The 25,946-nt window shown below is 43.6% G+C and overlaps 2 protein-coding genes and 1 long non-coding RNA gene across 9 annotated transcripts in view; 2 read left to right on the plus strand and 1 right to left on the minus strand.

Moving 5' to 3' along the window:
- Nucleotides 1-385, plus strand: part of LOC127695851 (uncharacterized) — a 69,564-nt gene extending 69,179 nt beyond the window's left edge. The window contains exon 5 of the long non-coding RNA XR_007980126.1: nucleotides 187-385. This is a non-coding gene — a long non-coding RNA (uncharacterized LOC127695851). The remainder of the gene's footprint in view (nucleotides 1-186) is intronic.
- Rpap2 (RNA polymerase II associated protein 2) overlaps nucleotides 1-19,316 on the minus strand; it is a 62,016-nt gene extending 42,700 nt beyond the window's left edge. Inside the window, exons 1-7 of the mRNA XM_052197999.1 lie at nucleotides 19,148-19,316; nucleotides 18,258-18,303; nucleotides 15,481-15,595; nucleotides 12,483-12,581; nucleotides 12,224-12,289; nucleotides 9,258-9,346; nucleotides 170-205 (exon numbers count right to left, since the gene is read on the minus strand). Coding sequence (XP_052053959.1) covers nucleotides 170-205; nucleotides 9,258-9,346; nucleotides 12,224-12,289; nucleotides 12,483-12,581; nucleotides 15,481-15,595; nucleotides 18,258-18,303; nucleotides 19,148-19,220 — 524 coding nt within the window. The 5' untranslated portion in view covers nucleotides 19,221-19,316. The remainder of the gene's footprint in view (nucleotides 1-169; nucleotides 206-9,257; nucleotides 9,347-12,223; nucleotides 12,290-12,482; nucleotides 12,582-15,480; nucleotides 15,596-18,257; nucleotides 18,304-19,147) is intronic.
- Nucleotides 19,089-25,946, plus strand: part of Glmn (glomulin, FKBP associated protein) — a 36,014-nt gene continuing 29,156 nt past the window's right edge. For 2 of the 7 annotated variants that reach the window (XM_052198000.1, XM_052198007.1), the window contains exons 1-3: nucleotides 19,378-19,452; nucleotides 20,155-20,230; nucleotides 21,257-21,382. In XM_052198000.1, the coding sequence (XP_052053960.1) occupies nucleotides 20,192-20,230; nucleotides 21,257-21,382 (165 nt within the window). In that variant the 5' untranslated portion in view covers nucleotides 19,378-19,452; nucleotides 20,155-20,191. Of the gene's footprint in view, nucleotides 19,197-19,377; nucleotides 19,453-19,473; nucleotides 19,741-20,154; nucleotides 20,231-21,256; nucleotides 21,383-25,946 lie in introns of those variants that run through there. The other 5 variants (XM_052198002.1, XM_052198001.1, XM_052198005.1 and 2 more) reach the window with 5 other exon arrangements.

A 25,946-nucleotide genomic window follows, 5' to 3' on the forward strand; every position in this document is an offset into this window, starting at 1 on the left:
TTCCTCAGTGGGACAGCTGTACAATAAATCAGACAAATCAAATCATTTTTTCCCTCACAAAGGAAAATGTTGAACATGTCACACGTTTCTTTGTAGTATACCAGCACAGGAAGTGGAGGTGATCACGCCACCTGGCCCACTGAGGTCAGTGAAACTGACTGGAACAAACCTTTGTCCTTTCTTCAGCAGCTGAAAGTCAGGAGGCCTGCGACAAAAACACAGAGAAGAAACTGAAGGCAACTGACCCAGCAAACATGGGCAAGACCTTACTACAGCTGTACTGCATAACAAATATAATTAAAGGAGTAATTCAGATGAAGATTTTTTTCTTCCTTAAGGAAAAAAAAAAGGACAAAGTACTGTAAAATACATGCACAAAAATCTAGATTTAGTGGTTTTGTTTTTTTTTACTTAAAATTTACTCATTTTCAAAACTAAGTTCAAATTCCATGCACACAGTACAGCTTCCTGTGACAAATGTGGGCAAAAAAAGTAAAATCATTCTGTTCTCTACATCCTAGTTATTGTGAGCACCACTTAATATGGTTATCAGGTTTTCTTTATCATCAGAACTATGAACTACATGTTTACTTCACACATGTGTAAGCTGGGTTCTTAACTGATCCACCAGATCTTCCAGACGATACTGTGGAATCAATTTTCTCCTTCTACCTTTACATGGACCCTGGGAATCAAACTCAGGTCAGCAAGCTTGTAGGGTGCCCTGGTTTCATTCTTGTTGCTGTTGATAAACACCCTGACAAAGGCTAGCTTGGGAAAGAAATGACTATTTGCCTCACAATTACAGGTTCCTGTAATGTGATTACTCCATCACCGGGGAAGTCAAGGCAGACACTTAAGAACCGCATCCACTGTCAAGAGCAGAGGGAGAATGAACACATGGACCTCTGCTTGCTCACGTCTAGTTAGTGCGCAGTGAGTCCTCTCTACTCTTACACAGTCCAGGATCCCAACCAGAGAGTGATGCTACCCACAGTGAGCTAGTGTCCATGTGCCACTCCATGCTAAAATTGTCCTACTGGGGGCTGCGGACATGACTCAGTGGGTAAAAGAGCTTATACCAGCATGAAGATCAAAGCACAGATCCCGGCACCCATGTAAGAGCTGGGTATAGCTCTGTGCTTGGATGAAACCCCACGGTGGGGCAGAGATAGGCAGGTCTATGCTGCAGCTTGCTGGATGTCAGCCTGGCTCCATGCTCAAACCCTGTTCCAAGGGAATAATGTGGAGAAGAATAGAATACCCAACACACATACATGCATATATCACATACATACATACATATCACACACACACCACATATATATGTCTCTTACACACATATTGTACACATGTATGTGGCACACACACATATACATCACAAACATGTAATACCTAAATGTGCATATATCATACACAGGCATATCACACACATTTCATAGTAAGTTTTGTGTTAAACTTTTGTAATAAAAAATCAGATTCATCATATAATTCAAAAGAACATATTAAATGCATGAGAGATACATAAATAGGATATCTAAGATAATGCTGAGCCAATCAAGACGAGAAGAACGATTTCAGCTGCTCAGTTTACAGCTACGGATAGTTTGCATACATACATACATAAGTACATACAGTTTATATCTAAAGGTGTTTTAAGTCAATCCTTTGATATTCCCTCTCTATGCCTTTCTTTTTAAAGAGAGAGATCATGCTTAAATCCACTCTCTCTTAAAAGGCAAGTGCATTCCTGTCTGTCAGTCAAAACTCTACCGACCCCTTTGTTGTTAGCTTTCTTTAGAGAAGACTACTTCAGCTGGAGAGATGGATGGAGATTAGAGCACTGGCTACCCTTGCAGAGAGAGGTCCTGGGCTTGATTCAAAGCACTCCATGATGGCTCACAGCCATCTGTAGCTCTAGTTTCAAGGCATCTGGTGAGTGCTTCTGGACTTGATGGGAACTACATGCACGTGATACACAGGCATGCATGCAGACAGGGGAAACACACAGACACACACACATGGCTCTGCAGTCCTCGTCTTCATGCACGTGATACACAGGCATGCATGCAGACGGGGGAAACACACACACACACACACACACACACACACACACACACACACACGGCTCTGCAGTCCTCGTCTTCATGCATGTGATACACAGGCATGCATGCAGACGGGGGAAACACAAAGACACACACACACACACACACACACACACACACACACGGCTCTGCAGTCCTCGTCTTCAGGTCCGCGGCTGTCATTCAGTCATCAGCCTGTCTCCTGGAACTTTCTCCAGTCACCTGTTTAAAACAGCTCTTGGTGAGCTCATCAATAACTAACTGTGGTGGTAACTTAATGTTTTTCTTACTGTTGTTCCCCCCAGTTTTTTTTTTTTTTTTTTTTTTTTTTTTTTTTTTTGGTTTTTCAAGACAGGGTTTCTCTGTGTAGCCCTGGCTGTCCTGGAACTCACTCTGTAGACCAGGCTGGCTCAAACTCAGAAATCCGCCTGCCTCTGCCTCCCAAGTGCTGGGATTAAAGGCATGTGCCCGGCTAATTGTTGTTTCCCCCTTTTAAAGGAGAGGGAAAGGAATTTAATCTAAGAGAATGGACTAAATCATAAAGGCAGGCCTAGGAGAAGGGAAAAAATCAGCAACAAGAGCAGAGCTGTCTATTTGCAATGAAGAGAAAATTGAGTTTACAGAAAGGATCAGTGCTGACAGAGATGCCAGTGTCCTCTTGTTCATCTCCAACCGCTGTAACCAAGTCAGGCGTCTCTGTGGGTCATTGCTACACCTCAGTTCTACCATCCCTAAGTTATACAATTCCCCTAGGTGACTACGTTAAAGGGGATAGTCTACCTAAAATGTTAATGGTCTTGAAAAGTTCCTCAATAATGTTCACCAAGTACAGGAAAAATAGAGTGAATGAACGAAGGAAGGAATGAATGACTAGGACGGGACCTTGGGAGGAATCATCTCGGAAGGCAAGGCTGTAAGTGCTGACTGGAGCCTGAGAAAGCAAGGATGATAAGGGTCTGTCAGCCCAGGAGGACAGAGCTGGGGACACAGGAGGTCAGAAGGCCAAAGAACAAACTGACAGCTGTAGATAAAGTGTGGTCAGAACAAGAGGCAAGCCCTAGTTTAAGACCCTGACAGTAGAGTTCCAAGGAAGAACGGGGCAATGCCACTGAGTCATGGGACAGCCACATGGAATCATCTTACATCATCAGCACCGTTTAAGCTAGCCAACCTTTCACTGTGTGGGTATTTTTTTTGAAAGGGGACAACATTATATTGGTCAGGCTGGTTTTTAACTTCAGGTCTCAACTGATCTCAGCCTTCAGCAGTGGGGACCCCAAGCTCACACTGCTGTTATCTGTTTCTGATGGCAGGAAGGATGTTAGCATACAGTAAGTAGCAACTGTGTGCTAGACAGGTGCTAGTTTCTTCCATGTCATAAATGCTGCGATAAAAGCACACCTTAAAGGAGAAAGGGCTTGTTCTGGCTCTTGGTTGCAGACATCACTGCAGAAAGTCAAAGAGCTGAGCTGCAGACAGCTCAGCCATGGCATCTGGTCAGAAAGCAGAGAGCAAGGGATGCATGCTGCTGCACAGCTGCCTTCTCCACCCACAGTCAGGATGGTGTGTCCTCAGTTAACAGCAGAGCCAGATGTGTAAAACATGGACATTAGTGTCATTTAGACATTTTATTGTGCAGTGCAGGGCACTTTCATTGCTGTTTGGCTGACATTTCTACTGTGACTGGTATTCTGTCACCTTTATAGGCCACCTCTGTGGTACTACTTCATTTAATCTTCCAACGTCCAGCAGTTTCTACAGGTAAGAAAAGGGAAGCCTCTGGGTGACTGACCTGAGATCACACAGGTAACAATAAGTCATTTCAAATTCTGAGCTCTTTCCACCAGATGCTGCCTCTGGTGTGAGAAAAGCAAATACACCAACCACCACAACCCCCTCAAAAACAAAAACAAAAAACCAGAAACCAAACCCTGAGGACATCACTTTTGGTACGTTCTGCTTGTAGGCTCTGAACATACTTTACTGATCTTACTGTCCTTTTCAGCCTTGACACTAGCTGATATTTTGAGTGACTAATACTTTGGTCCCTAACCTATGAAATGACTAATGTTACCTACACTACAACTAACATTGTTATGTGCAGTTATACAGAGAACACGAGAGAATACATTGTCTTTCAATTCTTTCTTGGATAAAGTTAAATTTGTGTGTGTGTGTGTGTGTTAAAATGGCTTTTTCTTTTTTTTCCTTTTTTCTTTTCTTTTTTTAATATTTTTTATTTTCTATATTCTTTGTTTACATTCCAAATGATTTCCCCTTTCCCGGATCCCCCCTCCCCATATGTCCCATAAACCTTCTTCTCTCCATCCCTTCTTCAATAAAATGGCTTTTTCTTCATGCTAAGTATCTTCTTTATAATTTATGTTGCTCTGGTGTTAGTTCTGAAAGCACAATTAAAAAACAAACCACAAGTCCAGCCTGGTCTACAAAGTGAGTTCCAGGACAGTCAGGGATACACAGAGAAACCCTGTCTTGATAAAACAAACAAAAAATAAATAAAAACACAAACCAGCAACTGCCCTACTTGAAAGAATGCTTTCAAAATGGTTGTTCATAAAGGCATTCTCTCATTTTCACTAAAGTGTAATTACTTTTGTATTTTGGAATCAGAGACCTTTAACTTCAAACTTACAATGTTTTGCAGAATGATCTTTACTTCCTCACCCTCCTGCCTTCTCAACACTGGCATCACAGGTGGATGCTTCCATCATACCTGGCTCTAGATGCTTAACTTAAATTTTAGCAAAGGGAATCTAAAATAGAAATAATCTATGCTCCAAACTTCATGTAGATATGTTTGTATATTTGTGTATTACTTGAATCAATACAACAGTGCTCCCTGTGGTAAGACTCAAGAGTATCTGAACACACTGAAATCTTTTGCCTCTGCTCAGAGCAGGAGTAGCTGGTCAGGAGGGGTTATAAAGGCTGCTCCGCAGAGGCTTTGGTTTCCACCCTGAGATTGTGCATGTTTACTGCTTAGAACTGATACAGAAAAATCCCCAGCTCTAGGCCACAGGACGCTTTTAGCTCGGTCAGCATTGATGTCTAAAAACAAAATTTGCTTTTCAACATTTGTCCTTCCTTTTTTAGATTTAGCACATAATTCTAGAAACTTCTGTCTTCCAAGCTCTGTCAGACCCTACATTTACAAAACCATACAGGATTTATAAATGCAACCACAGACTATCTACAAAGCACAGCATTTTGGCATCAGAACTGTATGTGGTCTGTTTGTGGCCACCAGCCCCGTGAACAATTTTTCAGTCACAGTGTGAGATACTTCTTACACTATGAACCACACAGCTTTAACTCAGGGTTTGCCTCTGGCAGACTATCAGGAGATGGTTTTGTAAGCACTGTTCCCAGTATTTAAAGATGTATTTTAACTTTAGATATTTTTCCACTATAATTAATGACTTCCTAACTCTAATATATCAGTAACAGAAATAGTAAACTTAAGGCACAGAGTTATAAATCTGATATAAGGCTTGGGGTTTTTAAAATCTAATAAATTTATCTTTGTATTCTCAATAATCTATTTGAGATCAAATTGGGTCAAATTTAATATTCTGTTTCCTATTGGTATATAAGACCATGATGTGTCAGGATTAAAACACATTAAAAAATAATCCTGGCTTTTTTTTCTCATTTAGAACTTTGACCTAGCAGTCCTCCATCAGCCCTCCTCTTTATAAACAAAAGCATTCCAGTTAGTCTAAATTCTTAAATCAGAGCTTATAACAAGACAACTCAAGTCTATCCAGTCTCATGTTGATCATTAATCAGAGTGTGACTAAAACAAATGCAAACTTCTACTTTTACAAATGAGGAACTGTGATCTGGGGCGAAGAAATAGTTTTCTAATACTAAAGCATTACTGAAACCCTGAGCTGGAGCAAACAAAACTGTTCTTCAAACAGCGGGTGTCAATAAGACATGTGACTAGTATGACATAAGAATGGCAGAAAATAGACATTTAATGGCTGTTTTTAAAATTACAAGTATTTGTCAGATTATAAGATATATTAATTTAAATGTTTATAACTCATTGCAATCAAGTGTTTTTTACTTGAAATGGATTTAAATTTTTATTTTAACTTGAGTATTAAATCACTGTCAGGCGATTTATGTTTATGATTTAAAGTAAAAAATCTCTACATTAAACACTAAGGACTGCTATTTACTCTGAAATGAATTAGAAAAACCAGCTCAGTGACACCAGTGACCTCTAGTGGACTTACTGGATAACAGCACAGCCACATTCTCTAGAGATTAAGCCAGCACTGTCTCATCCAGAGAAGGTATGATACAGAACTAAAACTGGCCAGAGTAGAGGCTCTGGTTAGATGATATCAATGGGAAGGTGTACGAGTAGACTGTCCCTTCACTAATTTCCATTAATCATGTGGACTACAATGAGGAAAACCCTGACCTTATGCAGAAGCCATCATTAGCTTATAAAATATGCTCAATTTTTGAGAGGTTGCTTAACAAAGGGGCTAGACTGACTCTGGATTCTTTAAGCTTCTGTGATTCTCTTCCAATACATCACGGAGAGCAATGCAGATCAGGTTCTGCTCTAACAGTGTCCCCCGAGTATATTTGCTGGGTCCTTGCTTAGCATGTTAAAGGCCCCAAGTTCAGCTCTCAGCACTGTAAGACAGATACCTGAGAGCCTCCCTACCCCAAGCCCTGGCTTTTCTGACCTTGCTCTCCCATGACATACAGTAGTGCCCTCTAATCCATGAGGCACAGCCAAAAGTGTGTCACAAAATGTTTGTTACACACACTCAGCTTATTAAATATTGCTTCACTCACGTATTTATTTTGTTACCTCAATTGCAGTTAAATTCATAGGTTGAGATTTACATGTTCACATGAATATGCATGTGTCTTGCCAGGTAGATGGCAGAATATGCATATACATACATGTGTCTTGCCAGGGACTAAATGAATATTGCATACTCTGTAAATTAATGGTATTTATCTAGATTAGAGGAACAAAGGGCTATTTTCATCTTTTTTCCTCCACTAAATATGTAGGAAAGGCTAATAACCACAAACATAAAGTGACATAGATCAAGGCGTCAAGATTTTAGGAAAAGTAGATATTCTGAACACAGACTTAGGAAAAGGTCAGATAAGTGCCAGTAACTACGTCTGAGTAAAGAGCTGGCAGAACAGCCTGTTTGGTGAAGCCTTCTCTTCTCCTTCCCTCTCTGTCATTAGACAGCGTTTCATGTCCGCCAGGCTGGCCTGAGTTTACTATACAGACTAGGATCGCCTTGAGCTCTGCCTCCTCGAATCCTGCTTCTTTGGGGATTACAGGCACGCCCTATCATGTGTGGTTTGGAAGTAGATATAAGAATGCTAAGTAGCACAGCTGTGTTTGTAAATAAAGGACAAGGATAATGCAAGGCATCTGGTGTTACTCTGGTGGAAGTGGAATGCACTGCTTCTGGTGAGATCATGTCACAAGGCAGAGTGACAAGATCGAAGTGTGGGTTCCCATCAACCCGCCCACAAATCTTCAACCCAGAATGTCCTGCCTATTAGATGCAAAAGGATAAAGATGGAGCACAGACTGAGGGAACGGCCAACCAATGACTGGCCCAACTGGAGCCCCATCCCATGGGAGAGAGCCAACCTGACAGGGTTAATGATACTCTGCTATGCTTGCAGACAGGAGCCTAGTGTAATTGTCTCCTCAGGTCTCTCCAGCAGCAGATGGAAACAGAGCAGAGACCACAGCCAAACATCAGGCAGAGCTCAGGGAGTCTTGTTGAAGAGTAAGAAATAAGATTGAGCAAGCCAGAGGGGTCAAGGACACGAGACTTACCTAGTGAACTAACCTGGGCCCAGGGGCTAGAGAGACTGAGACACTAACCAAAGGGCACAAAGGGGCTGGACCTAGGCCCCTACACATTTGAAGCAGATGTGCAGTTCGGCATTCCTGTGGGTCCCCTGACAACTGTAGCAGGGCTGTCTCTGACTCTGTTGCCTGCCACTGGATGCCCTTCCCCTACCTGGACTGCCTGGTTGGGCCTCAGTGGAAGAGGATGTGCCTCTTCTTGCTTCACCTTGATGTCTTAGGGCAGACGGGTACCCAAAGAGGACTTCCCCTTCTCTGAGAAGAAGGGGAAGGGATAATGAGGGCAGGGATTTGTGAGGGTGGGAGTTGGAGGAGAGTTGAATGGGGGGTGGGCTGTGATCAAGATGTAAAATGAAGAAACAAATTAATGAAAAAGAGTGTGAGCCCCCATTTACCACCTAGGACAATGCTGTTTTTTAATCTTCTAAAAAAGAAATCTTACAGATAGTGGTGAAATGATCAATTTAGTCTTTATTACATTCAGTTTAAGGCCAAAGATTGGTGGGTAGGTTTTGCATAGAAGGATAACAAAGGAATATGCTATCAAAAGTGCTGTCATCACAGTCAATGAGCTGGTAGAATTTAGAGTGGTGACCTCCTTAAAGTAAGTTTTGCCTATGTGGCCACAAATAACAGGTCTCAGGCCATGTCTTCACATTCTTCAGAACGACGCTCGCCTCATGATGCCTATGTCTGAGTTTCCATAAATCACTTTATGATGACAGCATTGTTGCTTTTGCTACTATGCTTTGATACTCACAATATTAATACATTTCTTCAAGTTCTGCATCGGTACAATACTGCGAGTGTTTTAATTATTTCCTCAGGCAAAAGCCCTATGATGACCACAAACATTTTAGCAAAAAGATACTTCTTTATTGGCTTTCTTTAAACTTAGGATACTGCAGTTATTATAAGAAAGTGTGTTATCATAACAGTAAAGTGAGTTTGGTCAGATTCCCAAGAGCTAGTATTCTGAAGAAAGTATTTTAATTCAGGATTGTAACATTAGCAGGATTCACAAACACTCTTAGCAAAGCAAGGCCCAGCATGATTTTGTGATTAAAAGCACATTAGAGAAAAAAAAAAAAAAACATTGCATGTAAGACTTTCCATTTAAAACTCCTTAACAACTATGCTTAAGATATAACTATTTGCCCACAGCTAACCGTGCATAAAATGATAACAAGCTACAGAAAACTACGCCCACTTCCAGCCTATGTCAAAAGTAGAAAGGTCACTTACAACTGGAATAAACAAGATAAACATATAATTACCTCTCTTCCTCTCGAACCCATACTGGAGTTTTGGGAATCTGTGTTTGAAAATATTTTGATGCTCTGTAACAAAAATTGCTGCAGAAAGACTGAGAAGAAAAAATATGGAATTAGTTCATTTCTTCCTATTGTGAAGCTTAACCTACATGCAGAGAACATGCACATTCCTGAAGAACAGGCGTCTCCCACACAACACTGGGAGTAAAGGATTGCACACCCTGATGGCTTCCCTGTGCGGTCCCCAGAGGTAAGCATGTCCGACGTGCCTCCTCACCACTCCTTCTGACCATTACCTACCTGGTTACATATACAGCACCCACCTGCATATCCCTGTGCAGAACACCTATGCACCTGTCCCTATATAGCACCTGTACAAATATCCAGCAGCGAGGCCACTTCTGAGCTTTATCTAAGTGGGGTATGATTATTTGGTCAGGTCTTATTTCTTTTTGTTCAAAAATCACATTTTTAAGATTCACCCATGTTCTCGTGTATTTTCTTGCACTGTGCAGCATTCTGGAGCCGGGACATAAGAGGCAGACCACTTGCATGGCCCCTGCGAGGCCCCGAGTTCCACTCTACCTTCACAGAAAGCAAATGTCCCACGCTGTTAGTGTATGGTATTCTTTATTTGTGTACAATTGAACAGTTTGACGTTTTTGCTGCCACTTAAATGTTATGTTTTTTTTTTCCGGAGGGGATGGGATCTCACTTTTTACTCTGGGAAGCCCCAGAACTCACTGTGTAACTCAGGTTGGCTTTGACTTTATGGCATTCCTACTGCCTCAGCCAACCAAATGCTGGAATTTCAGTGTGAGCCACAACAACCACCTGAATAAAAAAAGACTACATTTAATACTTTCACTTTTTAATTGTTTTTTTAAAGTTAATTTACATACATGTGCAAGTATGTGTATGCATACACCAAGGCATGCATATGGAGGTCAGTACACCTTGGGGAAGTCAGTTCTCTCTTTTCCATGTGGTCACTGAGTCATCTCATTGGCCCGTTTTTTGTTTTTTTGCAACAGGGCTTCATACAGTGCAAGCCAACATCAAATTTTCTATGTAGTTGAGGATGCTTTTTAACTTCTGAGCCCTCCTCCTACCTCTGCTGTTTGAGTCCTAGAATTTCAAGGATATACCTGGCTATTTTTTCTTGTTTTGTGTGTCTGTGTGTGCAGTCATGCACATGCACATGAGCAGTATCTATGCGTCTGTGTGTACTCGCCTCTGCAGCTGGAAGGTGACAAGGGTGTGCTCTTCAATCACTTGTCTCCTCAGGTTCTCTGAGACTTGGTCTCTCACTGAATTTTGAACTTCCATTTTTGGCTTGGTTGATTGGCTAGGGAGCCATCGGGGTCTGCCTGTCTCCAGCCCCCAGTGCTGAGGTTGTGAACAATTAAACTCCTGAGCTACCTCCCTGGTTCACTTTTAAAATACATACAAAATTTGCTCTCTTAGTCCTTTTTTTGTTTGTTTGTTTGTTTTGAGACAGAGGTTTGCCAGGTGGGCTTCAAACTCTAAGTTCTCTTGCCCTGGCCTCCTCAGTGCTGGGACAGAGGCAAAGCCCACACACCTGTTGCTCATCACTACATTTTAGTGCACACTTCAATGACTTAAGTTCACACTATTGTACATCTCTTTTCAGTGTATCCTTTGGAATTCTTCTCAGAACACAAAACTCAAATGACACCCATGAAACAGTAACTTTTATTCCTACCTCCTTCGATTAGCTCCATTCTACCGTAGGAAGGATCACTTTAGGAACCCTGTAAGAAGGATCACTCTAGGAACCTTGTATAAGCAGATTATACAGTATTTGTCCTTTTGGGCTGGTTTTCTGCACTCAATGTCTTCAAGGTTCGTATAGCATTTACCTTCTTTTTAAAGTCAGAATAGCATTGTACTATATGCCTACACCACATTTTATAGTTATGAATATCTTTATACATTTACCCTGGTACACATAACCCAGCTATTTTTTTCAAGGCCTACAAGAAAGAGCAAAAAGGCTTGTTTACAAAGAATGTGACACATCTCTGTGCTGATAACTGTACTCAGCATTAATGAGCTCTTCCAGTATGTAAGGGGCTCTGGGTCCGAGCCCCAGCTTCCCCACTTGATGGTGGGAAACAGATTCCAAAACAGGCTCTCAAGATAGCTGCTGTACCAACCTTTCTTCTCACCTTTGTGGGTTGTACAAAGACTCCTTGTGTTTAGAGCAGCTTCTTCTCTAATTACTAAAGAGACTCAATGTGTTTTTGTATGTTCCTTAACCATTGCAGTTTAGTATATAAAAGTTTCCATTAGGTTGCTTTCCATTTTCATAGACTATACTTTCTAGCTATCAACTTGTAGAAAATACAACTTTACATTTTCCTCTTGTTTACTCATTTTCTAATGAACAACATCTCTAAATTTTAATATATGAAAGTTTATCAACTTTTCATATGTGGTCTAATTTTCTGCTCAAGTTTATATTCTCCTATACAGTTTTGAGAGAGGTCTGTTCCACCTTTCTTAAACCTGCTTTGGCTGGGATGAGCAGTTCTCATGTTCTCTACCAGAATGACTGTGCTGCCTCCGGCTGTGCAAACCCATCCCTAGGGTTCACATGAGTGGCGCATCAGTCTGCTCCTGACTCCTCCCCCTCGCCATGGCTCACTTGCCTGTGTTTACACAAACAGGTACTTCATGGCTTTAAATGTCCAAGTCGGTTTGGGCTAGAGCAGCAGCCCCGAGAAGCCTCAAACTCCTGCAGGGCTGAGAATGACTGTGACTCACCTCTCCTGTCTACACCACCCTTTGTTTCAAGTCTTAGTAAAGCTCAAGCAAGAAACTTTCTTAGTACCTTAGCTTTTAAAACAAACAATCTGTAAATATAGCTATTTTCTAACAGACAATTTTTAAAGTAAAAAACTTAAAGTTCTATATAATGTCACATTAAACAGCTTTGAACTTACCTTTCTTTCAGTAATATCATAGACTTTATTGGTTTTAGTAGAAATTTGATATTTCTGTTTAGGTATCTGAAGAAAAATAAAGTATAATTTACAAAAAAATGTAATGAAGGAACACAAACCTTATGTGATAAACAATTAAGTCATTTACAATTAATACTTCTAGTCAATCCAAGTTATTAATTCATGACCACAGGCTTAACTTACTATTCTATGACATTTTGTAAAAATTAATGAATATACTTTAAAGGAAAGTACTTACAACCCCTAGCTTCTTCTGACATAAAGGATAGCCACAGAGTTTGATGATGGACCTCTCATCCACAACATCGCTGTAGTGAGCTGGTGTGATGAACATCCCCTGGGGAGAAACGGAAGGGCATCCCCACAGACTGTGAGCGTTCTGGGAGTACAGGAAGGAAAAGCACCACAAGAAGGGCTGGCGTACTGTAACATTGTTATTTTAAACACTTCTGACAAGATGGCTCTGAGCTGGCATAGGGTAACATTGTTATTTTAAACATCTGACAAGATGCCTCTTAGGATTAAGGTGCCTGCTGCCATCTCTGGGATACAGGCTGGCCAGAAAGAACTGAATCCAGGAAGTTGTCTTCTGACCTCCACATACATGCTGTGGCAAATGGGGGTCATGACATGTATGCTGCCTTCACTAATCAGATACAAATAAACTTAAATATGCATTATATGTAACTATAGCCATCTTACTGTATATTTTTTAAAAATTCCCATGTATCATGTTACCTGTATCTAAGGACTAAAGAAGCTAAAAATTCCAATAGTGCAAAGAAGTTTTATTTTGCATAGACTTAAAACACATTAGATTTGGGGGCTGGAGAGAGGGTTCAGTGTTTAGGAATGCTAACTGCTCTGCGAGAGACCCTGAGTTTGGTTCCCAATCACCCATATCATACCAGCACATATCACAACTGCTGGTAACTCTAGCTCCTGAAGAAATGACGGCCTCTTCGGACTCCACAGGTATGCATTCACATGTGCCACGCATTCACACATTTAAAAAAAAGATGGAGCTGGAGAAATAGATCAGTAGGTAAGAGCATGTGTTGCCCCTGCAGAGGTCCTGAGTTTGGTTCCTGGCACTCACATTGGACAGGTCACAACCAGCTATAATGTCAGTCCCAAGGGATCTAACCCACTTCTGGACTCTGGGCAGTGAACACTCCTAGTGCACATACATACAAGACACTTGTTTTAGTTAGGGTTTCCATTGCTGTGAAACACCGTGACCAAACAGAAAAAGGTTTATTCTGCTTGCACTGCCACACTGCTGCTCACTCAGGGCGGGGACCAAGAGGCAGGAGCTGACACAGAGTTCAGTAAGGAGTACGGCTTACTGGCTTGCTCAGGCTGCTTTCTTGTAGAACCAGGACCACAGCACAGGGAGGGCTCCACCCATCATGGGCCGAGCCCTCCCCTGTTGATCACTAATTGAGAAAATGCCTTACAGCGGGATCTTATGGAATTATTTCCTCAACTGAGGCTCCTTCCTCTTTGATGACTCTAGCTTGTGTCAAGTTAACACATAAAACTAGCCCATACAACTGACCCCTTGTCAACTTGACACACAAACAAATCACTATTAAGTCATAATCCTTCCTTTCTAACCCATCCCCAATATCTTACACTAAAAACATAAATAACTTTTAAAGTCCCACAGTCTTTACAAACTCAAACACATTAAACTTTCAGTCCCTTTAAAATACCCACTCTCTCTAAAAATCCAAAGTCTTTTAAAATTTAAAGTCTCCAATATTGTGGGCTCTATCCATTAAAATACTTTCTTACTCCAAAAAGGAAAATCAGGGCACAGTCACAAATCAAATGAAAATCAAACCCCAACTGTCCAGTGTCTGGGATCCACTCAACACTCTTCTGTACTCCTCCAAAGGGCCTGGGTCATTTCTTCAGCTCTGCTCTCTGCAGCACACACAGCTTGCCTTCTAAGTTCAGGCTGGCTCTGTTCCACGGCTGCTGCTGTCCCATGGTGGTCTTCACAAGGCACTGGCATCTCCGAAACACTGGGGTCTTCTGCTGCAACTGAGATGCACTTTCACCAACAGCCCCTCGTGAATGTCTTCCTGGTGCCAATCCTTCCCTTCTTTGCATGACCCCTTCAGTCTTGGGCTACACCTTCACCAATGGCCTTTCCCGGCTTCTCACAGTACCAAGCCTCAGCTGCTCTCCATGACCCCTCCATGCCTTCAAAATCAGTAGTGACTCTTACACACTACCAAGTCTGGCTGCCAGTACAAGGTACAACGACGGTCACCTATGGAACACAGTTTCTCTGTGCTCTCAGAAAACACTTCCCAGAAGATTTTATAATGTTGGCCTCTTCTTAATCACTGCTTATTTCTCACCTCCAGCGGACCAGCATCAAGTATCCCAGCAAAGCAAAGGTTCCGATTTATTAGTTCTGGTCTCTTGATAATCGAAGCTGGTTCTTTAGTCCCAGCTAACCAGAACCACAGAATCTTAATCCAAAATATCAAATGGCCAGAGTCTTAATATGTCATTAAGTCAAGCCTCCATCTTCTGTACTGTTAACATTCTATCTGCCAAGCTCACACAGAACTTCCACTGAGCTCTCAACACTCAACAGCTTTTCTAGCCCAAAGTTCCAAAGTCCTTCCACAATCCTTCCTAAGACACATCTGTCACAGCAAATACACCACTATGGCATCGACTCGCCTATCTTTCAGTCAGGGTTACCGCTGCTGAGATAAAACCCCACGGCCAAACAGCAAACTGGGATGGGACGAAAACGGTTTCTTCTGCTTGTACTTCCACATTGTTGCTTCTCACCAAAAGAAGTCAGGACAGGAAGTCAAGCAGGGCTGGACCCTGGAGGCAGGAGCAGATGCAGAGGCCGTGGAGGAACGCTGCTTACAAGCTTGCTCCCCACGGCTTGCTCAGCCTGCTTTTTTGTAGAACCCACAGTCATAGCACAGGGATGGAACCACTCATCATGAGATGGGCCCTCTCTCATTGATCACTAATTGAGAAAATGCCTTACAGAAGATCCTTACACAGGATCTTATGGAGGCATTTCCCCAGCAGAGGCTTTTTCCTCTTTGTTTAATTTACCTGTTCTGTTTCCTCTGTTCCTTTTTGTCAAGTTAGCAAACAAAACCAGCAAGCACAATATTCACATACACAAATAAACCTTCAAATATAGATGTTATATTTTAAATTTGGTAATTTGACAACTTAATACGTACACACTCCTTCAGGAATTCTTCTGTGATGTTCTCCTCTAAGAGCTGCTCTACGATGCGTACGGCTTTCCTTTCAAACTCCACCTTCCTTTGCACAGCAGCTTCTAGTTCTGCTCGCCTGAAGTTTCAATGAGAACGTTAACCCAATGAAAGGCTTCTCCCACCCCCAACACTCCATGCTTTTAAAGCCACCACTAACCTAACTATTTTGCCAATAAACAAATTTTTATCTCTTCCAGAAAGTAAGCAAACTAGTCATCCCAGTGTGTACATGGGAGCTGGCTGTGAGGACTACGTCTAGGCTCGGAGCACAAGGAAGCACGCACAGCCTCCAGCAGAGGGCTGGGCAGGGCATGGTGGTACACGCTGCAGTCACACTGGAGAGGAGGCAGTGGGAAGATTTAGAGTTCAAGTGTGAATTACATAGTTAAGAACTTATATTTTAAAAAGTGTGTGTGTGTGTGTGTATTTCCTTTTATAGTTTTGCTATACATAGTTAAAAAAAAAAGAAAAAAAAGGCTTTTTTTCTCTGCCATAGAAGTGAAGAGACTGAAGGGTGAAGAGATGATTTCTATTTTTCTTTCACTCAAAAATCTGTCAAGAGCCTAGCTGTGGTAGCTCAGCTCAATAGAACAGTTACCTCTGAAAAGAAAACAGCATTTATTCACCTTTATTATAAAGTCCTACTAAATGATTACACTGACATGTGATGTGCGGTTGAGAAAGCCTTGCCACAGCCACCACGGACGGGGTCCTGCCAGCGCTCTGTGGCCCACACACATGGAGTGCAAAAGCCAGGCTATCTCAGTAAACAGCCTCACCCAGCTGCACAGCAGGAACAGACACCATGCCCAGGTACTACCACTAGAGGTCAAGTCAGCCAGAATAGGACAGGAGCAGAGGGGAGAACCATTGTCATGCTCAAGACACAGGGCTGTGGTGACTTACCTGCTCTTCTTCTGGGTTGGTACCTACCAGAACTACCTCTGTTGGTCCCCAGTCTTACCCTTCTCCCTCACATCTGTAACCTAGAAACCCTCTCATGTGTGCATGTGAAGGTAGGAACCTTCATTATTAACCTTTGAGACTTTAGACTGTAGTTCTTTGCCTAGAGCAATATGTCCCCTCCAACCCCCCATAACGTGGGACTCTGGTACAGTTTCACCAACAATTCTTTTTTGCAGAATACATGAAAATGAGAATACATGAAAATAGGTGTTGCAGCCAAACACCTATTTTTATCCCACCATTTCATCAAGATCATTTTATTGTTATTTTAAGATACCTAGGCTAGAACCCCGGGCCTCGTACATGCTAAGCAAGCACTCCACTACTGAGCTGTAGCCACTGTCTCTATAAAGACCACTTTTGTATGAAAGAAATTCAAAAGGAAATGAACACAGATTACATTACAGGTCTTTATGTTAAATATGAAAAGCTTCATGAAAAATTATTTTCCTCGTTTTGTGCCCATCAACAAGGTGATGTCATGGACTAAGATGTACATTCGATTTGCTGGCTTCAATTATCAAGCACACTGACTCCTCCATTCTCCTCCTGACTGACAGTTATCTACCGCTCCTCACTATGTTCTCTGTCTCAGTGTTCCTGTCACAAATGTCCGCAACGTTATCCTGGCAGTTTCATGTCAACTGACACACACTAAAGAGGGAGAGAGGAGGGAACCTTAAGAATGCCTCCCTAAGAGCCAGCTGCAGGCAAGCCTAAAGGGCATTTTCTTGATTAATGATTGATGGGAAGGGCCCAGCCCAGTTGTGTGTGATGTTATCCTAGGGCTTGTGCTTCATGAAAGCAGGCTGAGCAAGTCATGTTGGACAAGCCAGTAAGCAGTACTCCTCCATGGCCTCTTCATCAGCTCCTGCTCCTTCATCAGTTCCTGCCCTGTGTGAGTTCCTGACCCGACTTCCTTCAGTGATGAACATTGACATGGAAGTGTAAGCTGAATAAACCCTTTCCTCCCCAACCTGTTTTGGTGTTTCACTACAGCACCCTAAGACAATGGTGTATGCTGCCTACCTCTACCTCCGGAGTACTAGGATTAAAGGCGTGCACCCCCACACCCGACTAGCTTAAGGGTTACACGCCTCCCTGCCAACCCCCATCTAAAATCAGCCATTTTCTTTATATCACTTAGTGCAGTTTCTAATTATGTATTCACCTGTGCTAGTTTAACTGATTATGCCTCAGTTCCAGTGAGCAAAACTGACTTGCTCAACAACACCTCCTAAGGGCCTAGCTCAAATACAGACTATCTTATATTTGGAAAATACCTTGCAAGAAGAATCAGTGAGTCCTGAAGAGATGAATTACAGATACTTTCAGTCTCTTCAGATGAGTCTTGCTCTAAAATCCTTTTTGTGATGCGAGAGACCATGACTTTTTGGAAGCTCTAGACAGTAAAGGATGCTTTTGGTTTGTTTGTTTTTAAGTCCCTACTTAATGTTACAAAGAAGACAGAAGGTCCCTTGAAGTGATAAAGAAAGAACCTGTTTCAGTGAGCCCGGTACATACAACAGCACGCACAACACACCTGAAGGGAAGGGAAAGGAAGGGTTCTTTTAAACTGTCTGTGCTGGGAGCGTATAGCTCAGTAGATAGAGTGCTTCGTTAGCTGTACAATGTCCTAAGTTCCATACCCAGATCCCAAGACTAGAAAACAGAACATCAAAACAAACCAACCAACCAACCAAACAAACAAACAAAAGATTGAATTAAAGAGGTAAAAGGAAAGTGAAATGCAGTTGTCCACGTGGTTGTACCTTTTAGAGGCATCTCCTTGTTTCAGGGCACTGGTCTGTTTAGTACCTACAATTGAAGAGAGAACAGTCAAGTGCCAATGCATTTGATGGAGAAGAGTCTTCCCCAGATGGCACACTGTAGGCACTGTTCCCTTCTCTCTCACACATCTCATTTCCAACTCCGATGTGTTAAAAAAACACAAACAAACAAACAAACAAACAAAAAACCAGGGGTGTGTGTTTAAACAGGCACCATATTCCATTGTTTCTGTAAATTACATTTCAAATTTTCATGCCTACAGTCTCTTCGAGGACTGCCCTTTCTCATATACCGTATGTCCTTTAATCAAGTGTTTTTTAAAATCCCTCTAGCTGGGCCGTGGTAGGGTACACCTTTAATCCTAGCAGTTGGGAAGCAGAGGCAGGCGGATTTCTGAGTTCGAGGCCAGCCTGGTCTACACAGTGAATTCCAAGACAGCCAGGGCTACACAGAGAAACCCTGTCTCGAAAAACACAAAAACAACTACAACAACAAACCCCCTGAACTGGGTTCCTTTAGAATAAACATTGCTCGGTCTTCCAAAGGTTCGCTTGCCTAAAGAGAGGAGTTGAGATCTCAGAAACCAGACACCAAAGCCGTCCAAGGTTCAAGACAACTGAACAGCACCTGCCTTGGCTACTTGTTCCCTGGGGTTCCCAGAACAGCGCACGTAGGGGGAGAGCCTTAAACCCCTGTGTAGGAGTGTGGGATCTTTCCCCGGAAGGCACTAGGCAGCCTGCATGGGACGCTCTGGGCCTCCTCCACCCTCTCGCTCTCTCCCCCGGCGCAGCCTCAGAAAGAGTCCCGCGCGTGCGTAGTACTCAGACCAAGGTCTCCGGATCCCAACCCGGGAAGAGGCTCTTGTTCCTACCGGTAGCGTCTCGGTGGGTCCTGGAAGCCCGGGCACTTGGGCCCAGAGAGTAAGGGACAGCAGAGTCGGCCATGGGAAATGCCGTCAGAAGCGAAGCAAGGGGCGGGACAGCGCAGGGGCCGCGAGGTTCTATCTCCACACGCTTCTCCCCCCCCGAACCTGGCTGGGGGCGGGCCCAGCGAGGGCGTGGCGATCGGCGGAGGGGCGGGGCCAGTACGGGGGCGGGGCCAGGAGTGCGGCCTTCGGTACCCGTAGTGGAGGAGGAGGAGGAGGAAGGCAAGGGGCAGGCGCGCGTGGTCCGGCGGGTAGGTAGACCTGCTGGGTCGGGGTGGATCTGGCTCGCCGAACAGGACCTGCGCCGCATGCGGCTTGCCTGCTAGGCCCCTGGAGGTGCTGGAGCCTGGACGCCCTGCCCTGCAGGAGTAGGGAGAGGGAGAAATGGCCTCCCTTCGGCTCAGCCTGGCGCGGTAGGGTGTGATTTTCCTGTTCGCGCCTGCGGGGCAAGGACCTTCGCTGCTGGCCTCATTTTCATGATAGTCGGTGATCTCACTGACGATTGTTTATGTGAGGAGGGAGATCCTGTGGAGAATGAGGTGGGCGGCATCGGAATCTTCAACTTCTTTGGGTGACTTAATTGTGTTGTATTCCAGTTTTTGTCAGTGGGACATTTAAAAAATTACCTAATGATTAGAATAACCATCCCAGTCCACAGTTCGGATTTTTGTTTTCCACGAAGTATTACTTTCTCCCTTTAAAGAAAGGCTCCTTTAGGAGTTCTTCCGAGGTCTCTCTCTCTTTTTATTACTCGTCATTCTTTCAAAATTATGCTCTTTAGGTATTACATTAGGGGCTTTAAAAATGCTTCATTAGGCTAATACACTAACGTTCAGTAATAGCAGTTAACCTATAAAACTTTACATTGTGTTTGTTGTCTAATAATTCAACGTGAAACAGTTTATGAAACATAATTTACATGGTACCATAACACAATTAATTGTTTGTATTAGTTCATTTCAGCATCAAAACCAGGAAAAGTAATTAGGAATGGCTGTGGAGGAACTTCAGTGCATAATAAAAAGATGTGTAAGTAATTCTCCCTTTAAATATAAGGAAGGGCATAGAGTTATCTTTGTGGTCACTCTTTTATCTTACTAAATCCTAATTTTTACTTTTTTTTTTTTTTTTTTTTTTTACTTCTAAATATCAAAAAATCAGGAAAGTAGATGGATGGGTGGTGGTGGTGGTGGTGGTGGTGGCGGTGGCTTTTAATCCTAGTACTTGAGATGCAAAGGCAGAGGGGTCTCTGTGATTTTTGAGGCTGGCCTGGTTTACATAGTGATTTCCAGGACAGCTCAGGCTGTGGAGAGAGACCATCTCTCACAAAAGGGGCACAAGGGGCTAGAGAGATGGCTCAGTGGTTAAGAGCACTTGTTCTTGCAAAGGACCTGGGTTCATTTCCCAACATTCCTGGCCTCTGTGGGTGCTAGGCACATGCCTACATGTAGGAAACAGTCATAAATATAAGTAAATCTTAATAATTTTGAATTTAAAGGCATTTTAAATCATGTATATGTCTGTATGTGTGTGTGTTGGTGGGGGTATACATGAGTATAAATGCCATGTATGGAAGCCAGAGGTTTAGGACCACCTAGAGCTGGAGTTACAGGTGGTTGTGAGCTACCTGGGTGCTGGGAATTCAACTCAGGTCCTCTGCAAGGACAGTATTCGCTCTTATCTACCAAGCCATTTCTCTAGTTCCTGTAGCCTTTAATTTTAAATCTCTTATCACTTTCATAAGTTTCTCTGGTGCATTAGGTTCAAGATCATTCTTGAGACATACTGATTCATGCTTATTCCCAGCAGTCAAAGCTGGGGCAAGAGGATATGAAATTCCCATCATCATGAGAGCCTGTCTCAAAAGCCAAAATGAATAAAGCCAATCATTAAAATATTTATTAGGATAATTCTAATTTTCATCTGTGTATCATGTTCATTTTCTCTACAATTTAAGATTTCAGTTTTTTTCCCTCAAGAAGTAAAATCAGGAAGTCATTTGTAACATTAAATTTGTATTTGCATCTATATGAATTTTTGATTGATTGTTTACAGCAAATCCTAGAAGAACATGATTTTAAAGAAGAAGATTTTGGCCTCTTTCAGCTTGCAGGCCAGAGATGCATTGAAGACGGGCATATAAACCAGCTGCTAGAGATTATTCAAGATGAGAAGAACAAGGTAAGCCCCCTTTTTGTGTGTACTCTTCTGTCTGTGTTTGGGAAAGGAATAACACATTGTTGTTGTTACCTGTTCATCCACCCTCTTGCTTTTCTGCTGCTGTGATGAGGGAGCCTGGCCATGCCTCAGCCTTGCTTAGAGAAGGAACAGTTCATGGAGTTCACACCTGAGAATCGTCAACCTAGTGATTACCTGGTCCTTGAGGCTGGACGATATGACAGGACTCTTATTTCAAGAGAAACAAATAAAACAAACCAATCACTTTATAGAGAAGAGGCAATCACTGAAACACGCATCAGGTTTTGTATAGCATCCAGAAATCAAACTTTTGGCACTCTTGACTACTGTGTTGGACCTAAGACAGGATGTCCTGTATCCCAGGCTAGCCTGGAAGTTGCTATGTAGTTGAGGACCTTGGACTTCATAGCCTCCTACTTCCAGCTTGGGTTAGAGACATGTGCCCCACATCTGGTTTATATGGTGCTGGGGACTGAACCCAGAGCTTATGCGTGCCAGGCACTCTACTGACTGGCCTGTGTCCCTAAACTTACAGGAAAGTTGAGGTAGAATGAAGGAGAGGACAGCTGTGGGGGGCTAAGGCAAACGGTCATAAAGGATGACTGTTGTTTGTTTTCTTTGTTTTACTGTGTGTTTGTGTTGTTTGAATCTGTAACACAGAATGTGATATCAACTAAAACAGCCTAACTTGAGAAAGCTTGCAAAATGAAGGCAAGGGAGTTGACTTTGAGACTTTTTCTTTTAAGACATAGCAGGCAATGGGGAAATAGGATTTTGATTTATATATAGAAATAGGAGCCAACTATTTGGCTGTGGGTCTTTGCATCCCTCTGAGTCAGCTGTGGGGTGGAGCCTCTTAGCACAGCCATTCTAGACTCCTGTCTGCAAGCATAACAGAGTATCTCTTTTCTTTTACTGGATATTTTCTTTATTTACATTTGAAATAGTATCCCCTTTCCTGGTGTTCCCCCCTCCCCCCCCAGAAACCTATTCCATCCTCTCTCTCCCTGCTTCTCTATGAAGGTGTTCCTCTACTCACCCCACTCCCACCTCCCTACCCTCAGTTCCCCTACACTGGGGCATCTATCAAACTTTCATAGGATCAAGGGCCTCTCCTCCCATTGATGCCTGACAAGGCCATCCTCTGCTACATGTGCAGCTAGAGCCATGCTTATTCCTTGGTTGGTGGCTTAGTCCCTGGAGCTCTGGGGGGGGGGGGGGGTCTGGTTGATTGATATTGTTGTTCTTCCTATGGGGTTGCAAACCCCTTCAGCTCCTTCAGTCCTTTCTCTAACTCCTCCATTGGGGACCCTATGCTCAGTCCAATGGTTGGCTGTGAGACTCCGCCTCATAATAGAATATCATTAATAGTGTCAGGGATTGGTGCTTGCCATGGGATAGATCACAAGTTGGTCTGGCTATTGGTTGACTATTCCCTGAGTCTCTGCTTCCTCGTCTGTGTCTGTATTTCTTGTAGGCAGGATAAATTTGGGATTGAACGTTTTGTGGGTGGGTTGGTGTCCCTGTCACTCCACTGGGGTTCCTGCCTGTCTACAGGAGGCAGCCTCTTCAGGTTCCATATCCCCACTGCTATGAGTCTCAGCTAAGGTCACCCACATTGTTTCCTGAATGCTTTCCCTATCCCAGGTCTCTGTCACATCCTCTAGATTCCACCAACTCAGTTGCAGATTTCCATTTGTTTTCATGACTATCTGGCTCTCTCTCACCCCTAATCCAGAACACTCCCCCCCAATTCTCCCCATCCCTTCTCCTACCCAGTTCCTTCCCTCCCTCTGCCTCCTATGACTATTTTTATTTCTCCTTCTGAATGAGATTTAATCATCCTTACTTGGGCCTTCCTTCTTGTTTAGCTTTTGGGTCTGTGGAATGTAGCCCGGGAATCCTATATTTTATGGTTAATAACTACTCATAAGTGAGTACATACCATGCATGAGCTTGGGGAATCTTATGGAAGAGTGGGGAGCGGGCCCCAAAGGCAACAGGAACACCATAGGAAGACCAACAATGTCAACTAACCAGGACCCTTGGGAGATCCCAGAGATTGAACCGCCAACCAAAGAGCATACATGGGCTGGACCTAGGCATCCCCACACAGATGTGCAGCTTGGCCTTCATGTATTGGTCCTGAACAACTGGAGCTGGGAGAAGGGGGTTGGGGGCAACTATCCCTTGTCTGTGGGATGTGCTCTTCTAGCTGGGCTGCCTTTTCTGGCCTCAGCGGGAGAGGATGTGCCTAGCCCCACAGAGACTTGATCTGGCAGAATAAGGGGGTGTATATCTAGGGAGCCTCCACCTTCTCAGAGGACAAAGGGAAAGAGGGAGAGGAGGAAGGATTGTTGGAGAGGGTGACCAAGAGGAAGGGCAGTAAGCGGGATGTAAAGTGAATAAATAAAATGAAAAAATTTCTGACCAACCCAAGAAAAGTACCTCTACTCTCTACTATTAAATTCTGTATACACACTCGAGCATGCACACACACACACACACACACACACAGAGAGAGAGAGAGAGAGGGAGAGAGAGAGAGAGAGAGAGAGAGAGAGAGAGAGAGAGAGAGAGAGAGAAATAGATTCCAATGTAGATTTGTATGTGCTCTTCAAAGTTAGGTAATTAAAGCCTTAAGGGTAGGGAAGATTTTGAGTTCTCAAGAAGAGGCAGAGAAGAGGATGTCATCTTTTAAAGTTCTGTGAGTGTGATGTGCATGTGTGTGTCCGTGCTTGTATATGTGAGTGTGGGCATAGGTATGCCATGGCACATGTGTAGAGGTCAGAGGTGACAGGATCCTTTTGTTATTTGCTGCTTGTGAGCTGGGCAAGCTGGTCCTTGAGCTTCCCCACATCCTCCATCTTGCAGAAAGAACACCAGGATTGCACATGTACACTGCCATGCCCAGTTTCTACCTGGGTTCTGGGGATTGAAATTCGGACCCTCGTTCTTATGAGCACTGTGCCCACTGAGCCATCCCCCCAGCTCTCGCTGGTCCATCCTGAGGAGCTAAGAGCAGGGAGCTGAAAATACAACTGGCAAGGTGTGCCTCAGAGCACTGCATCAGGGAGGCAGGGAGTGGTGTGCCTCAGAGCACTGCATCAGGGAGGCAGGGGAGAGGTGTGCCTCAGAGCACTGCATCAGGGAGGCAGGGGAGAGGTGTGCCTCAGAGCACTGCATCAGGGAGGCAGGGGAGTGGTGTGCCTCAGAGCACTGCATCAGGGAGGCAGGGGAGTGGTGTGCCTCAGAGCACTGCATCAGGGAGGCAGGGGAGAGGTGTGCCTCAGAGCACTGCATCAGGGAGGCAGGGGAGAGGTGTGCCTCAGAGCACTGCATCAGGGAGGCAGGGGAGTGGTGTGCCTCAGAGCACTGCATCAGGGAGGCAGGGGAGTGGTGTGCCTCAGAGCACTGCATCAGGGAGGCAGGGGAGAGGTGTGCCTCAGAGCACTGCATCAGGGAGGCAGGGGAATGGTGTGCCTCAGAGCACTGCATCAGGGAGGCAGGGGAGAGGTGTGCCTCAGAGCACTGCATCAGGGAGGCAGGGAGTGGCACATTACACTTAGGTATTTCCTGACTGAGTGGTTTATTTTTAGTATGTTTTTAAATGGCTAACAGGATAATGTAAAGATAGTAAGGCTTAGGCTTAATATCTGGAAATCACCTTTGTACTGTATAATCTGATAACTGTGAGATTCAGATTTCAACACAATATTTTAACACTGATCACAGCTTGATTTTTCCTTCCAGGTTATATTTTCAAGACTGGTCCTGATTTACTATTAATCTGCCCTGTTAATATTTTTAAAGGCCATATGAAAACTAACTTGTCTTAAGACCTTGTAATGTAGACATTTGCACTTGAACACTGCTTATATTCTGGCGAGGATCACTGTCCTGTGCATTGTAGAATATACAGCAGCGGTGGTGGCCACTCCCTGTTACACCAGCAGCACCCTCCTATACCAACCGAAAGTCTCCAAACCTTGCCAAGTGTCCCCTGGGAACTTGAAAGCAAGACTGCTCGAGTGGAGAGCAGTTGGAGTGTGGGAAGCATCGGTGTGGAGCTGGAGAGGTGCAAATGCTGGCTCTGCCACAGTGTTGTATAAGGTGGTGGGAATCAGCATTCCCCTGTGTGCTGCTGGTGGGGATAGCAGCTTTACTCTGTGTGCTGCTTAGGGAGGCAGGGGCAGGCTGAGCTCTGAGTTTAACAGTAGCCTGGTTTTTAAGTCCCTGCCTAATTCCTTTCTGTATACTGATGTATTATTCTCTCCTCCCTAAAAAAGACCATGAGATATTTGATGTTAGAGTCTTATTAGGTTCCAAAACACATCATTCTCTAGTGCCTCTTAGTGTCACTAAGTACAATCCAAGTTTTAAGAGAGATTTAGCAACCTCCAACTTGTCCTCTGACCTCCACACACATGCTGTTGCACACGTGCCAGACATGTACCTACACTAAGTAAACAAATGGTTAAGCAGTTGTTTAATTATTTAGATTAGCATTTTCAGAGGATCACTTGAAGAAAGAAGTGGAGCTGTG

Source organism: Apodemus sylvaticus, chromosome 11 (genome assembly GCF_947179515.1).
Source record: "Apodemus sylvaticus chromosome 11, mApoSyl1.1, whole genome shotgun sequence".
Classification (NCBI taxonomy): domain Eukaryota; kingdom Metazoa; phylum Chordata; class Mammalia; order Rodentia; family Muridae; genus Apodemus; species Apodemus sylvaticus.